General features: G+C 31.5%; 1 protein-coding gene across 3 annotated transcripts in view; it reads right to left on the bottom strand.

The window, feature by feature from the left end:
* The window catches only part of LOC103576410 (uncharacterized), a 313,115-nt gene that overhangs the window by 227,830 nt on the left and 69,612 nt on the right, over window positions 1-15,673 (bottom strand). For all 3 annotated transcript variants that reach the window (XM_014442664.2, XM_053742847.1, XM_053742846.1), the window contains one exon: window positions 3,629-3,786. In XM_014442664.2, the coding sequence (XP_014298150.1) occupies window positions 3,629-3,786 (158 nt within the window). The remainder of the gene's footprint in view (window positions 1-3,628; window positions 3,787-15,673) is intronic.

Genomic DNA, 15,673 nt, shown 5'->3' with positions numbered 1-15,673 from the left:
TATTGTATATTATAATGTGTAAATTATATTGCAAACGGCAATAGATATTGTGTTGTAAATAATTTTTTTATAATTACTACATTTTTTATGTTATAATGTTATTATTATATATTGGTATCAGTATAATACTTAATGTTTAAAAAATATCTATTTTATAAAAAACAAGACTGCGACGGAAAGACAAGTTAATGAAAATTGCATTTTGAACTCTGTTTTTTTTTTTAATCGGGGGCTGCGCCCCCGAATCCCAACACAGGCCTTTACCTCTGGACCCCGTTTGGGCGACTTAGTTTATTTATTGCTAATAGTTTTATCATATCAGAAATAAAAGTTGAGTATATAATTTTACTTATCCAGTAATATACTATTGCAGTCGAAATGTCTGTCTATAATGCTGTTTCAAGTTATGACTCATAATATTGTTCAAGTGGATACACCAAAAATGAATCAGAAGCCACTGCCACATTTAGTGGCACTCAAACATACGTCAGTTTGTATTTTTCAATAATAATTCAGAGTTCGGATGATTTTCGTGTCTGGAATGCATAGATAAATGCAGTTATTTTCATTGAGGATAGTATTTATGCCCTGATAATAATTCTATTAAAAGAAAAAGAAATCATGAATTAAGAAAAGTGGTTTCGAAATTAGAAAAAATAACTCAGAGTGATTCTCCTGTTCAAAAAATTCTTAAGTCAAGTTCAAATATTTACAGCACAGGTGATTATGTGCTTGTGATATAGGATACAAAAATTTATCCTGGTGAAATACTTTTAGTTTTTACTCCGTCAAAGAAATGAATAATACGTTACTTGATTACATTACTGTGATTCTGATTTATCTTAAAAATATTTCATGTTTAGTGATAAATTACCCTGATTAAACAAAACGATTTGTGACGATTTAAAACGATTAAAAATTTAATCGTCATAATCGTCATGGTTTTTCACATTTAATCGTCTCTAATCGTCAAAAGACGATTTATTATTTTACGATGAAAAACAATTAATGACAATTAAAATTTCAAATCGTTTTTAATCTTCATGTGGAACCTGAAATTGCAATATTATTTTACGATTAAAGACGATTCATGACGATTTCAAATTTGTTATCGTCACGAATCGTCTCTAATCTTTATGCGGGACTAGAAATTGTAATATTATTTTACGATTAAAGACGATTCATGACGAATAAAAATTTCAAATCCTCATAAATCGTCAAATAATATATAGCGATTTCTGGTCCTGCATGAAGATTAAAAACAATTTAAAATGAGTGAAAATTTAATTGTTTTTAATCCTCTTGAATCATCAATTGACGGTTTATGATGATTTAAAACGATTAAAATAGTTTTAATCGTCACAAATCGTTTTGTTTAATCAGGGTAGCTTTTCCTTCACAATTTAATTATTCAATTTAACTGAAATCGTTTAAGAAATATAAAATAATACTCGTTATAAAATAACTTTAAAGTATTAAAAATTTCAGTAAATTTGAAAAAATATATTTATGTAAATGTTAAAAAACAAATTTTTTAAAAATAAATTCATGTTAAAAAAATAAAGATTTTAATTTTAATTCAATGTATATATAGCTATAATATTGAAAAAAAACTCATTCCCTCACCTAAATGATTATTCCCTCATAATTGATTTTTTTCATTATCATATTGTTTTGAATTCAATTAAAAAAAGTTTGGGACTACATGGCTAGCTGAAGTGAAACACTTGTGTACTATATAATGAATACAAAAGATTTTCAATTATTGTGAGTTATACTTCTTTTATTTCGAAAGGTCATTTTTTGCACTTTCGTGAGAACTAGTCATATATAATATCGTACATCGTCGTAGAGAAAGAATGTCTTCTACGGGTTTTGTAACATCAATATCTGATCAATATACAATTATTGGAACTCGGACTGGATGCATTAACTTTTTGATTTTGTTAATTCATTTATTGCATTAGAGGAAACTTTCAAAACTATAGCATAAGGACTTCAAAATTAACTTGAATTACAAGCTTTTTGTATCCCAGAACTTCAATGTTTGTTATTGATTTCTACGTGCCATGACCCTTATTAATTATAGCTCTAGGGATCAATAATCGTAGTAAAATTTTTGTTTTCACTATCGTAATCACGGACTTTACTTTTACTACTGTGAATTTTCAACATCTTTTTTTTAATTTTGCTTTGTAAGTTACATTTTATACTATTGAATATCTGAATTCTGACAAAGGCTTTTTGTATTAAGATGTAATCAGTTGAGAAATTACGAAGCTTACAATAAAAAAAAAAAAAAATTACCGTTTAAAACTATATTTATTTCTATATTTTTGTTTTTACCAACTATTGCCAAAAAACAAATACTACAGTTGTTGCCTCTGATGTAATACAAATTAACCCTTAAAATTTACGATGTCATACATATAACAATTTTTTTCAATTCTTGAGCTATTCTGCTCTCAACATCGATAGGTGCTAGTATAATTTTCTACATATATGTCTTACTGCAGATACCTGTGATCAGATTTGAAGTGCAAGCCTTATACATGAAATTCGTGCTAGATAATAACCCAATTCTGAAGGAAGACTGTGGTTGAAAATAGTCACGCATGGATTACTCAAGATCTGCTCAAGGTTCAAAATCGACCTTGAGCCTTGAGCTGATCTTGAACAAGTCATTCGTAAGTACCTATTGTAAGTTATACTGGTTCAACAAATGCGTCGGAGACTTTTTCATTGCACCGTCTTCAACATATCTTAATACTCTTGCGTACGATACCATGAGCAAGACATACGCAAATTTTGACATAGGTTTCTCAATATATGATCTTGCAGAAAAAACATCCGTAGAAAAAGACACCAGCAGCTAGGAGTCTTGCTCAAGATATTTACTTCAGAATCTCTCTCAAACACGTGTTACTAGGGGTTATATCGTAATTTTTCAATAGTAGCTATGTCCACTTTAAGAAGCGTTCTCGTGACTCATTGTTGTTTGTTTATATTGTTTATATAGATCTTTACACTCGAAATATTTATGTCTTACTCCAGCCAAGTGTCCCAGGTTGTAAATGAACTTGGAATCGAAGGGTCTCGTGTTCGAATCCGACACCTATCCAAACGATTGTCAACTCATACTTATATTAAAAATTTCAATGCATCGAATTATGCAATTTTATGATGTGAAGATCGGAATTTATACTAAAGATCTTAGAACATAGCGTTGTCACTAAGTATTATTATTTCGAATGAAATTTACAATGATGTGTCATAGAACTTTTATCTTCAGAAGTATAGTGCACCATTATAGTGATCATTAATAACAATTATAATGTTAGCATTGTATTATTAATGGGAACTTTGTTTTCTATGTACATGATAATCACCTCAGTAAAGTCACTGTTAGTATTAAAATCTTAATAAGCAATACCTAACTGGAGTATGAGTCACAGTAATTACATATTAATTATTTCGATAAACATACTCAGTTCTTAACACAAATTAGTGAGCACTGCAGAAAATAAATACATCCTCTACCGTATATTTATCAAACTTTTGACTAAATAAATTGCCTTTCATCGTACATTCATTTTCTATCAATCATTTTATTTATGAATTCATTTACCTATGGTATGTTTGCTGGTATCCTCCTGAATCAAAATTTGTCGTTTGAGTAGCTAATACAAGTTTTTGTTGTCGTTGTTGAAGCATCTGACGACCAAATACACCGTAGCCAAATCCGTAAATTTCATCTTCTTCCTTGTCACTTAAGCAACTTGAAGGCTGCGTAAAAAAAAGACATTAAAATATTATTTCGAACACAGTAAAGGCTTTTAAAATGATCAAGGACTCGACTATTGAAAACATCATCCACTTCATGTAATAAAGGGAAAAAATTTATCTATAAAAAAAAAAATTAATTGACTGTAAATATGAGGGTGGTCGTTAAAAATTAAATTTTCTCAAGCACCCAAAAAAAAGCTTCTTTATAGTGAAAAATACGTGGGGAATTTGTTTTTTTCTTTTTAAGTAAAAAAAACACGTGTAAAGAGAACGATCGAAGTTCATTTTTCGATACAATCGCGGTTTTTTTTAAATATCTCATGAAATATACAGATTAAAGGAAAAAATCACGATTACAATTTTCTAGGATATTAAATTCTTGACAAAAAAGTTCATTTTCATTTTTTTTTATAGAATGTGTATTTATGAAGATATTTTAAGAAAACTTTTTTTAAATTTTATGAATTGAGCGTTCTAAGGATTACAAATTTTGAAAATAACATTTTTCTAAGTATATGGAAACTATAACAAAAATTAATGATTGATATGTTACGAGTTACGAAGTTTTCTATATTTAAGAAAAAACGTTATTTTCAACATTCGTAATTCTTTGAATGCTCAATTGATAAGACTTAAAAAAGTATTTTTCAAATATCTTCGCAAATACACATTTTATAAAAAAAATGAACATGACTTTTTTTGTCAAGAATTGGATTTTCTTAAAAATAGTTCATATGATTTTTCTTTTAATCTGCATATTTCATGAAATATTTAAAAAAAAAATTTGGGCGTCGGTTGGCCCTGCGGGCCAGCCCCAAAACTTCCCACTGTTTTCGAGCTCAAGGAGCTCAAAAACATCAGTGAGGATATATTTTCGATCTCTTCGAGCTCGAAAATGCTATTGCATGCGGTTGTTTTTTTATGATCTTTTCAAGCTCTAACAAGTTACATTTTATGCTGAATTTTCAAAATTAAAGAATCGAAAATCATTAATAAAGAAGCCGTTTTTAAGATTTAATTCCGATTATGTTCAATAAAATCAGTGTATTGAGGCAAAAATCAATGTCACGGATTAAAATCAAGATTTAATTAAGTTTTGACTTATGTAAGAAACAATAAAATATGAAATATCCGAGAAAAATATTAAATATAACGTTTTTTCAAGTTTTTTTGTTGATAATATGATTTAAACTAAAAAACAAGTTGGATGACAGTATATGATGATCGAAAGAAAATCATGAAGAGGAACAGTTAGTATGATTTTACACATAGACACATTTTAGTACATTATATTATTATTTATCCGGAAAAGACAACATAAAATGTTATTTTTTTACTTTTTCAACGCCGATATCTTTCGAACTAATAAACCGATTTTGACGTCGGAGGTGACAATCAGCGTGTTTTATCGAATTCGAGCGCTGATTGAAATTTAAAATCGATCGGTTTAGTTGTTTTGAAGATATTTGGAAAAACACGTTTTTTACCATTTCTTTCTCCAACGATAACTTGCAAACGAATAAATCAATTTTGATGGTTAAGGCGGCAATCGACGTATTTTACTGAGTTCTAAAGCTGATCAGATTTTTGAATTGTTTGGTTGAGTAATTTCGAAGATATTCACAAATAACTGTTTTTTGCCATTTCTTTCTCCCGCGATATCTCTCGAACAAATTAACCGATTAAAATGGCTAAGGCGGCAATTATTGCGTTTGATCAAATTATAGATCTGAAACTTTTTTTTTTTTCGTAATTCGCAAATATTTTCGAGTTTACTTAATCAAATGATCTAAAATTTTCAGGAAAGTTGATGGCCAACAAGGTCGATCGATTGCCACCTCAACCATCCAAATCGATTCATTGGTTAAAAAGTTACGAAGAGTTTACACACACACACACACACGCGCGCGCGCCTAACACACACATACAGGCACTCGGACATCATTCTGAAAATAGTCAGAATGGACTCCTAAGATCTCAAAACGTCGACAACTGATGAAATTTCGATTTTCGCAAATCGGGGTGAAAATAATAACTTCCCGAATTTTTCGAAAATCGTCGATTTTCTTAGCAGAAAGTTAAAAATCACGATTTTATCGAAAAATCAACTTAAATCGTCCTGCGGCACGTGTTCTTTCTACTTAAAAAAAAAAAAACGAAATTTCCTATGTATTTTTTTACTAAAAAGAAGCTTTTTATGGGGCGCCTGAGAAAATTTAATTTTTAACGACCACCCTAATAAATCTTAAGTTGAAGCTTTATGTGCGAATCTCAATTCATTTGTTTACGAAAATTTGTAAAAAATTAAAAATTCAATCTTTATTTTTAGCAAGTAATAATAAAACATTGTAGACTTTCAAGCCAGACTGGGAGTCATTAAATGTACCTAACAATTACAACTTAAATATTAATAAAACATCATTAATGATGTACGGTACACCACACAAAACGTAAGGAAAAGTATGTGTTTTATTGACAGCTCAACGTGTTCTGATTTTGCTGTTTTTGATTCATAAGCTTACGAATGGATATGATAAAAGATATAGAATAATCCATTTTTCATGAAAAAGAATTCAATGGTACAAAATAACTTAGAAAAATAAGCCTACAAATGGTTATACCGTAAGGAAAGAATTAAATGATACAAAATAACTTAAGAAAATAAGCCTACGCATGGATAGACTATAAGGAAATGCATAATTTCTTTTCTTTAAAAAGGATTAAACGATACAAAAATAATAAAATATAAACGATATGAAAAACAAAGTCACAATAAGTTTCGGCGCAATATAAATAACAGTTCACAAAAATCATAATATAATATAATAATTATTTCTCAACGAAAAAAAAAAATATGTAAGGATGGCACTTAGAGCTTAACAAAATTATATTTGATATATATATACAATTTTTTTTTTTTCACACATTATTTACAGGTTCTTCACAGTGTCTACTGAAATGTGTTACGTTCTGGCTCTAATTAAATTTAAATAAGAATTTTAGAAAATTCTTTTTAAAGTCTCGAATTATTTATTCACCACGGTGGGCGAATAAACGGTTCGACACTTCTTAGAATCATAAATAAATAATAAATCGTTACTTTGTTGGCGATTTTATTTTTTCACCGCCAACAATGTAACGGAAATCTCTTGTGATGAAAAAATCACCGTGGCTCGTGGATAGTCTAAACAGATGACGACGCATGAGACCCAGGCCACGATTCAATTATGACATAGAACGAATATTTTGAAGTATCAGTCTACCTCAAGAAGGAAAGTGATGACTATCTCGATGACAGAAAGTTGTTGTACTAAATAACGAATAGAATAGCAAGTAAAGATGTTATGAAAGGAGCAGTACAGGAGTGGGTTTTCGGCTTAGACTGCTGAAACTATATCTACGGTGGCATCGTCACAATTGACATACCTAAGCACTCATTCCTGGTTAGCTACGTGAATGACGTGACCAGTGTAATACTAAGAAGTACGCAGAATGAAGCTAAATACAAACTAAGCTGTATCGCGAAGCGAATCAACGATTGGCTAAGAAACTATGAATGTAAATTGATCGAACATAAGACAGAAATAGTTTTTCTAGCTAAAAAGAGAATTTCCTTACCTCAAACAGTAACAATTAAGGGATCTGAAGTCTACATTAAAGATAAGAAAAAGTTCTTGGGAGTGACTCTTGACAAGAAGTTAAGCTACACTGAAAAAAAAAGTATTTTTCTTGCCGGAATCCAAAGTAATATCCATCCAGTATTCCTATAGTAAGGAAACGTATTCTTATTGCAAGAAAACTGATATAATTCCCTCAGCAAGAGCAAGTTTTCTTGTCGGACTAAAACTTTACACTATTTTACTATAACAAATGCAGTGGTATCTCCAGCGCTTATATACTTATCCTATAGCAATTTTTGTTTCCCGTATTTTTACCTCATGTTATCATGAGATAGAAATAAGAGTGCAAGTGACAACAAATATTAAAATAATACGTGCAGTATTCCTTTTTATAATTATTAAATTATTAATTAGTATTTATTTGTTTCTCGTCTTAATTGTTGACAGTACGTCTATCATAATAAAAAATTCTTCTATTTACATACACTCATGCATGTCAATAAAGTAAGGTTAAGTTTATTTTATTTTAATTGTAATTTTATATCTACAGCAATACCGAGTTTTGCTACAGTCAGAATACGTATTGCTCTGTGAAATAAACTTTAGTATTCTTTCCACAAGAATACCAGTATTGCTACAAGAACAAAATATTTACTGGGAGGAAAAACATTTTTTTTTTTCAGTGTACAGGGGAACATCTCATTCAGACTCCAAATAAGACAAAAAAACTAGTCGCTAGTCTTAGCAAACTCATGGCAAATACTGTCGGCTCTAAACCTACAGCAAAAAGCAAAAAGTTTTGGTGAAATTAGCATACTTAATCATATTGTACGGAGCTGAAATTCGGGCCGATACACTCAACTATGAAAACAACCAAAACCCAGTGAACACATGACCTTATTTTGACGTCATACGTAGGTCATAGAAATGTCACGGCTTCTTATGTAAATTTAATGTCAATCTGACGTTCTGCATGACTTTAATATGATGTAAAAACTTGACATCATATTGATGTACGCATGACTCTTGTATGACGCCACAGTTATGACTTATGTGTTACGTACGCTTGACATGAAATCTACATCACATTGTTACGTAGTAATAAAATCATTATTGTATATCATAATGACGTAATTTTAAAATCATACATTTATGTCAGTAGCAAAGTCACGGTTATACGTAATATGAATGTCACTCTTAAATCATATCTTTACATCAGTTACAAGTCAGTATTTTACGTAATGCTGCTGTACTTTCCGAATCATAGTTTTTTATCATCAATTTATTAAAATAAAACAATCATAGAATGAATTTTCCAAAATATGTAAATGTGTAAAAATAACAACTAAATGTCGAACATTCTTGGGGCCAAAGTAATCGATAAATTCGATAATAGATTTCAGGCGTTTTAGATTAAAACATTAGCGTGAGCATAAAAAAATTAACTTTATTTTTTAAATAATATACTGAAAATATTATTAAGGATGACAAAGAAAATGTAACGACAGTATGAACTCTTTTGATATTAAGATTGTAAAGTTCAGTATTGCAATTTTTCAATCAATGAAATTTCATACAATTGTGTGGAATTATTTAATGTTTCACGAAATTTTATATAAGATTTTTTAAATTTCACATCACAACAGAAAATTAAACAATTTGAAGAAACTTAATAAACTTTTATATATTTTTTTACAATTATCATTTATAAGTTCATGGGGTTTTTTTAAATTTTGTAAAAATCCATCACGAAAACTTATGAACTATGTATTTACCCGCATTTCACTCTAAACACATCAATTAAGCATAAGACGAACTCTCATGATGTGACCTGTGAGCAACGTTCAGGACTGTCAGCCAAGAGGAGCCGTGTTCGAACCCAGTAGACGTCCAGGATTTTTTCATAATTTACTGCTATCAAATCTTGTTTTTAAATTCGTAATGCGTTTGCGCGGTAATAATCAAATCGAAAATTCGTCTGCGAAATATTCTCAAGTGCTATTGTTTTTTATGAGCTTTTCAAGCTCAACAAATTTACGTTATGTGTTCAAGTTTAAAAATTTCAAAATCAAAAATAATTGATAAACAAGCGCTTTTTAAATTATTTTTCATGATTTTATTTAATAAAATAAATGTATTTAGGCAGCAATCACTATAACTGATCAAAATAAGAATTCGAATGACTCGGATCGAAGCGTCAAGAGATAAAACATCCGAGAAAAATGTCAAAAACAGTATTGTATCGATTATTTCGTTGCTAATATTATTTAAACTAAAGAATCAATTGCATTATATTATGTAGTGGTCAAGAGAGCCCATAATAGCAAAGAGTTAGTACGATTCTGAACACATTTTAGCACATTATATTAGGTGACACGCTTAGATATCCGTGGACAAAATATCCGCGAGAAAATACCCGCAAAAAAATATCCGTTGACAAAAAATCCGTGTGCCAAAATGTCCATCAGACAAAATATACGCGGACATGAAGCCTGTAAACAAAATGTTTAATGTGTAGTCTGCTGGTTGTATAGCTTTTTATTGAATCGAATTTATGAGTTAGAAGGAGTTGGTGGCCTTGAAAAAGGCCAGTTTGGTCTTGGAAAGACCATTATTTACGTTAAGACGTGAGAGTTTCAAAGAGGCAGTCCTGAGAAGAACCGTTGAGATGGTGAGCAGTCTTATGTAAGACCTGAAGGTATTGTTGACCAGCCCTGGAAAGAGCTGCGGCAACTGTAGTCCTGAGATGAGCTAGTTAGAGTTGAAAGTATTTTACTTGACCCGGAGGTCTTGTTGAATAGCCCTAAGAAAAGCTAGGTCAACGTTAGTTCTGAAAAGAAGTAGTTGTCAGCTGACAAGTGACTGTAGAATATTCAAACCTGGCGCGCTTGAATATTTGTTCGTTGGTAGGTGATGATAATAGCTTTGCTCGCTATTAGTTTAGTATTCGTTACCGTTTGACTGGCCGAGAATGAATGCACTGCTGGATTTAGATTTGGATTTGGAAAGTTCTTTATTTTCATTCAGATCAGATACACGATTTATGTTATAATATTTGTGCCCTACTACTACCAAATAGTTATGTTGTCGCAGTTTAATTGTTCATTGTTTTAATATAATCATCTTCATTAAGTGGAAGAATTGGTGAAAAAACCACTTACACTTTTAACTCTTCTAAACTAACTTGAAGCTAAATAAATTACAATCAAGTATTTACATATATTTGCAAGTATTTACAGTTTTTTTGTTTGTTAATATTTCAAAAGGTGATGAGGAAGTTGTATTCAATATTAAGTGGAGCGTTATCTTTATTATATATACTAACACCTAATATGTCAATCAATTATGAAGCCATGTGCTGCAAGCAGAAAATAATTACTTATAGACCACTCAAACTCATTGCTTCAGATGCTGTTGAGAATTTCATCTCATCGTATGATGTATCCGTTTTTGAAAATGAGCAAGATGTTGATTTGAAGCTTGCCAACTTCAACTCACTGTTTAGTAATCTGCTTGATGCAGTCGCACCGAAAAAATTATCAACTTTCAAGCAGTCTCCAGTACCTTGGATGTCTGCAGATCTATGTGCTTTAAAAAAGGAAAGAGATGTCTGTTATCGAGCAGCTAGGCGTCATAATTCATCTTGTTTATTCATAAGATGTATAGATCTTCGGCGTAAATTCAAACGTGAGTTATTACCGGTAAAAGATGCGTACTTGGAATCTAAGTTTGCGGTCTAAGGTAGCACGAAGGTGTTTTGGAAAGAATTTTTCAAGATGGGACTTACTAGGAAGAGATTGCAACTGCAGCATGAGCCTGTTCTAAATCCAATGGAGCTTAACAATTACTTTGTACCTGTGTCTGGTGGAGAGCCTTTGCCAAGTTTTAACGAGTTTTCGGCTAATACGCAGTTCACAAGTAGGGAAGATCAGTTGTGCTTCTGCGAAGTAGATTTGCTAAATGTCAAAGATGCAGTGAAGCGGATTTCGGCTTGTGCAAGAGGCGCTGATGGTATATCGACGCAAGAATATAAAGCTATGCTAGAAGTGCTTCTGCCGCTTATAGTAGCTTTATTTAATTCATCAATTAGAAACAGTGTTTTTCCATCATTATGGAAATGCTTAGTGAAACCACTGCCAAAAGGGAAGCATCCATCAACAGCGTTAGACTATCACCCTATAGCATTGCTTTGTGCATTATCTAAAGTATTAGAAAGGACTATTCATGATCAAATTGTGATAAACGTTAAATCGTAATTTATTAGATCGTAGGCAGACAGAGAAGGCATGGGGACTCAAGCTGCTGTTCTTAGGTTCGCGGATGATATAAGAATGGGAATTGATAACGGTGAGATTACAATTGCGGTTTACTTTGACTTTACAAAAGCTTTCGATAGCGTAAATCTCTTACTACTGACATTAAAGCTCATAAAGCTTGGCTTTTCGTATGATTCAATGAAATGGATCTGTTCGTATCTCTGTGGCCGAAAGCAATCGGTAATTACTGGGAGTTGCAAGTCAGATTGGGTGAATATTAACTCTGGAGTTCCTCAGGGCAGCATTTTGGGTCCTTTGCTCTTCACAATATTCATCAATGATCTTCCTGAATGCCTTCTAAACTGTAAATATCTACTATATGCGGATGACTTGGTAATATATTTGTGATGCAAGGTTGATGATATTCTTGATGGTATCGATCGTGTAAACATGGATATACAGCGTATTGCTCAATGGTGTGTATTAAATAAGCTTAATCTTCATTTGTCAAAAACGAAAGCGATGGTCTTTCGCAGTCCGATAAATGTATGTAGAGTTAAAAATATGAATTTAGATAATGTAAGGCTAAACGTGGGAATGATTCTCATCTTAGTGTTACGCTAAAGCGTAGGCTAGTCACTACATTGGTACTGCCTATTTATGATTATTGTGCGTGTGCTCTGACAAATTTGTCATTAGAACTTGAAAGATCGTTACAAGTATCACTTAATAATTGTGTAAGGTATATACTTTGGATTAGGCGCCGAGAACACATATATCACAACATTGGAGGCGGCTTGGGTGGCTTACGGTTCGTAATCGTCGGCTTCTGTTGATAGCTTGTGAATATTATAATGCATTGTGTCTCATGCGGCCAGGGTTGTTTGATGATCAACTTGATCTTAGGCCAAATATTGCTTCGCGGCGTGATATAGGGAAGACAGATACTCTTAAAGTGCCATTTGCTAGAACTGTGACACATCAGCGATCATTTCTTGTAACTGGTTGTAATTTTTGGGATTCACTGCCTTTTAAGATAACTTTCCTGTGTACTCTTAGCGAATTTAAAGAAAAATGTACCTTATATTTATTAAATCAAGAGTCAAGTAGACTAGATGAGGAGATGGAATAAGAAAATAATATGTATGTGCGAATTAGCTAAAAACTTTGAAATATATGTAAAAGAAATATGGTCCCAAGGAGTTAACTCCAGGATCCAAATAAATAAATAAAATAAAAAAAAAATATTTCTATTTGCTTAACGCTATTAGTATAAAATATATAAGTACGATTGTAAATGTCTGTATCAATTTCATTTATATCCAATATTTTTTCGATCTCGATATTGCTTTCTGTAGGGTGCGCATTACTTATCATCCGTAACATTTTATTTTCAATTGTTTCGATTTCATTAATATTGAATGCAGATGCGCCACCCCAGATAGGTGCAGTATACAAGAATACTGGCTGGATCATGCTTTATATGATGTTAATTTGTATTTAGTGCTTAATTTACTTCTAGATTTAATTAGCGGATAGAGTATTTGTTTGATATTATTAGCTTTAAGGCATGCCTTGTTTACATGTGCTTGGTATGTGAACTTATTATCTAAGATGACACCTAAGTATTTAGCATTGGTTTTAGGTTCGATCGTTGTACTGTTTATTTTTAGTGTAAGATTGTTTTTATTGTTTCTGAGTTTATTACGTTTACTAAACATAACTAGCTTTGTTTTGGCTTCGTTGATTCTTATTTTCCATTGGCTATAGTAGTGTAAGTGTGTTTAATGTTTTTTCTAGACGATCAAAAGCCAGTCGTTTATTGGGTGGGGCGTTGTAGAGCGAAGTATCGTCAGCAAACAACGCTAGGTTGGAATCTTTGTCTTTCGGAATGTCGTGAATATAGTATAAAAATAGTACTAGCCCCAATATAGAACCCCGCGGTACTCTAGCAACTGTCTTTTGTTTACCAGATAGTGCATTGTTTACTTAAACTTGAATGTGACTATTTTGTTGGTATTGTTGTATGATTTTAATTATGGAAACTGGCAAGTCTAATCTGTGGAGTTCATAGATAAGTCCTTGATGCCAAACAGTATCGAATACCTTTTCTATGTCTAATAATACTAGCACTGTTAATTTTTTCCAGTTGTACTGTGTGCATATGTAATTTACTATCCGTCAAATTATGCTTCACAAACGAAGATTCAGAAATTCATAAATAATTACAGTAATTACATTAAACTAAATAAATTGATAAACTAGAATCACATTAATTAGCCGCTAAAAACGCGTTGTAAAAAAGTGTCCTGTGTTACTGCTGACAGTCCTGACACCTCATCTAAACCTGTTTAGGGTAGGTTTTGACCATTGCAACCATTACTTGGTATCTTCATTTTTATTTATTTTAAACCTGATTGTAAAACCATATGCATGAAACACTTTATTTTAGATTTGACTATTTTGAATATCTCTTTGGAGCCTTTTTGTATCTTGAATATGTTTGATCCTCAATAAATAATTACTGGTAAACATAAATATTTGAAAAACATTATTTCTCAGATACCTTTATTTTAACAATAAGATACCAGCTTCACGAGGCTTTTCGGCAGCCCATCTTCCTTTATTCCTTATTTTCTACCTGTCTAGCCGCTCAGATAGATAGTTTACAGTAGGGGGTACACAATCTTACGTTTACCGCTCGACGTTCGATTGTGAAATTAAATCAGTCACATCATAGATTGGAAATCACTTTGCGTTAATATCAATATTGTTTTCAACAATATTGTGTAGGCGCAATTTAAATATAAAATAGAATATACTAAGCATTTGGTTAACGGTAGCCGGGCATACGAACTGGACCTTGATCAATATAAGCACTATTTTATTCAATACATTTTATACGAATTTCGTACCTACGCCTATTACGATCTCCAATCGTGACATAATATTCTATAATTAATTTTTTAATTGTGTTTGCGAGTTGTTCTTATTGTGTTTTTAGTTTTTTTAAGTCAGTTCTTTGATATTGTCGTCTAAGTCTGTTTCTGTCTTTAATTAATTGTAGCATATCGTCTGGTAGTGGTTTGATTTCATTAGTAACATTGGTTTTAGGAATATTAGTTTCTATTGCGTCGTTTATTGAATTTGTCAAGTTTTTAATACATATGTCAATTTTTATTTCTGTATCTAGGTTGGAATTTATAAGTATTGAGTCATTAATTACTTCTCTAAATTGTGGCCAGTCAACTTTGTTGTAATTTAGGAGTGTTCTTGTGTCATGTCTCGTTTTTTTTTAGGGTTTATAGTCAGTGTCGATGGTAAGAGGTTAAAATTTAGTTCATTGATAGCTTCTATTCGGTTGGTGTTAGGGAAATTTTTCAGTATAGTCAGATCCACAATGCTCGGTCTCCCACCGTTGGTGGGATACAGAGTATAGTGATAGGGTGCAAGAATTTCATACTGATATTTATCTGCTAGATCTGACATTATATTACCATTCGTGTTTTTAATGTTGCGATTTCGATCAGTATGCTAAGCGTTAAGATCTCCTAATATTAGCACTTATAAGCGTGATAATAGTTGTTTAATTTCGTTGGGGTCAATTTTATTTGTTTTTTGCGTGATTTTGGGATGGGCATATATTGAGTAGATTTCAGTATTCTCAACTAGTTTAATTCCGAGTGCTTCTATTGTGTCAGATTCTCTATTCTGTAGCTCACAAAATTTAGTAGTATTGCTAATGATAATTAATAGTCCTCCATCATTGATATTCTCTGGTCTGTCTTGACTGATGAAAGTGTATCCTAGCAGCTTGATAAGTCTATTTTTATTATTGAGTTTTGTTTCGTTAATGAGCATTATATCTATATTATTTTGTCGTATAAACTCAAAAAGTTACGAGAATTTTTGAGAAAGTCCGTTCGCGTTCCAGTTTCCTATTATTATGCTATGATTATGGTTATTCGCCACTATAAATGTTATTATTTTCATGTTCATAAGCTAACATAC

The sequence above is a fragment of the Microplitis demolitor genome, chromosome 2, assembly GCF_026212275.2.
Source record: "Microplitis demolitor isolate Queensland-Clemson2020A chromosome 2, iyMicDemo2.1a, whole genome shotgun sequence".
In the NCBI taxonomy this organism is placed as follows: domain Eukaryota; kingdom Metazoa; phylum Arthropoda; class Insecta; order Hymenoptera; family Braconidae; genus Microplitis; species Microplitis demolitor.
Note: the sequence above shows the minus strand (reverse complement) of the source record. Positions and strands in the feature narration are given on the sequence as shown.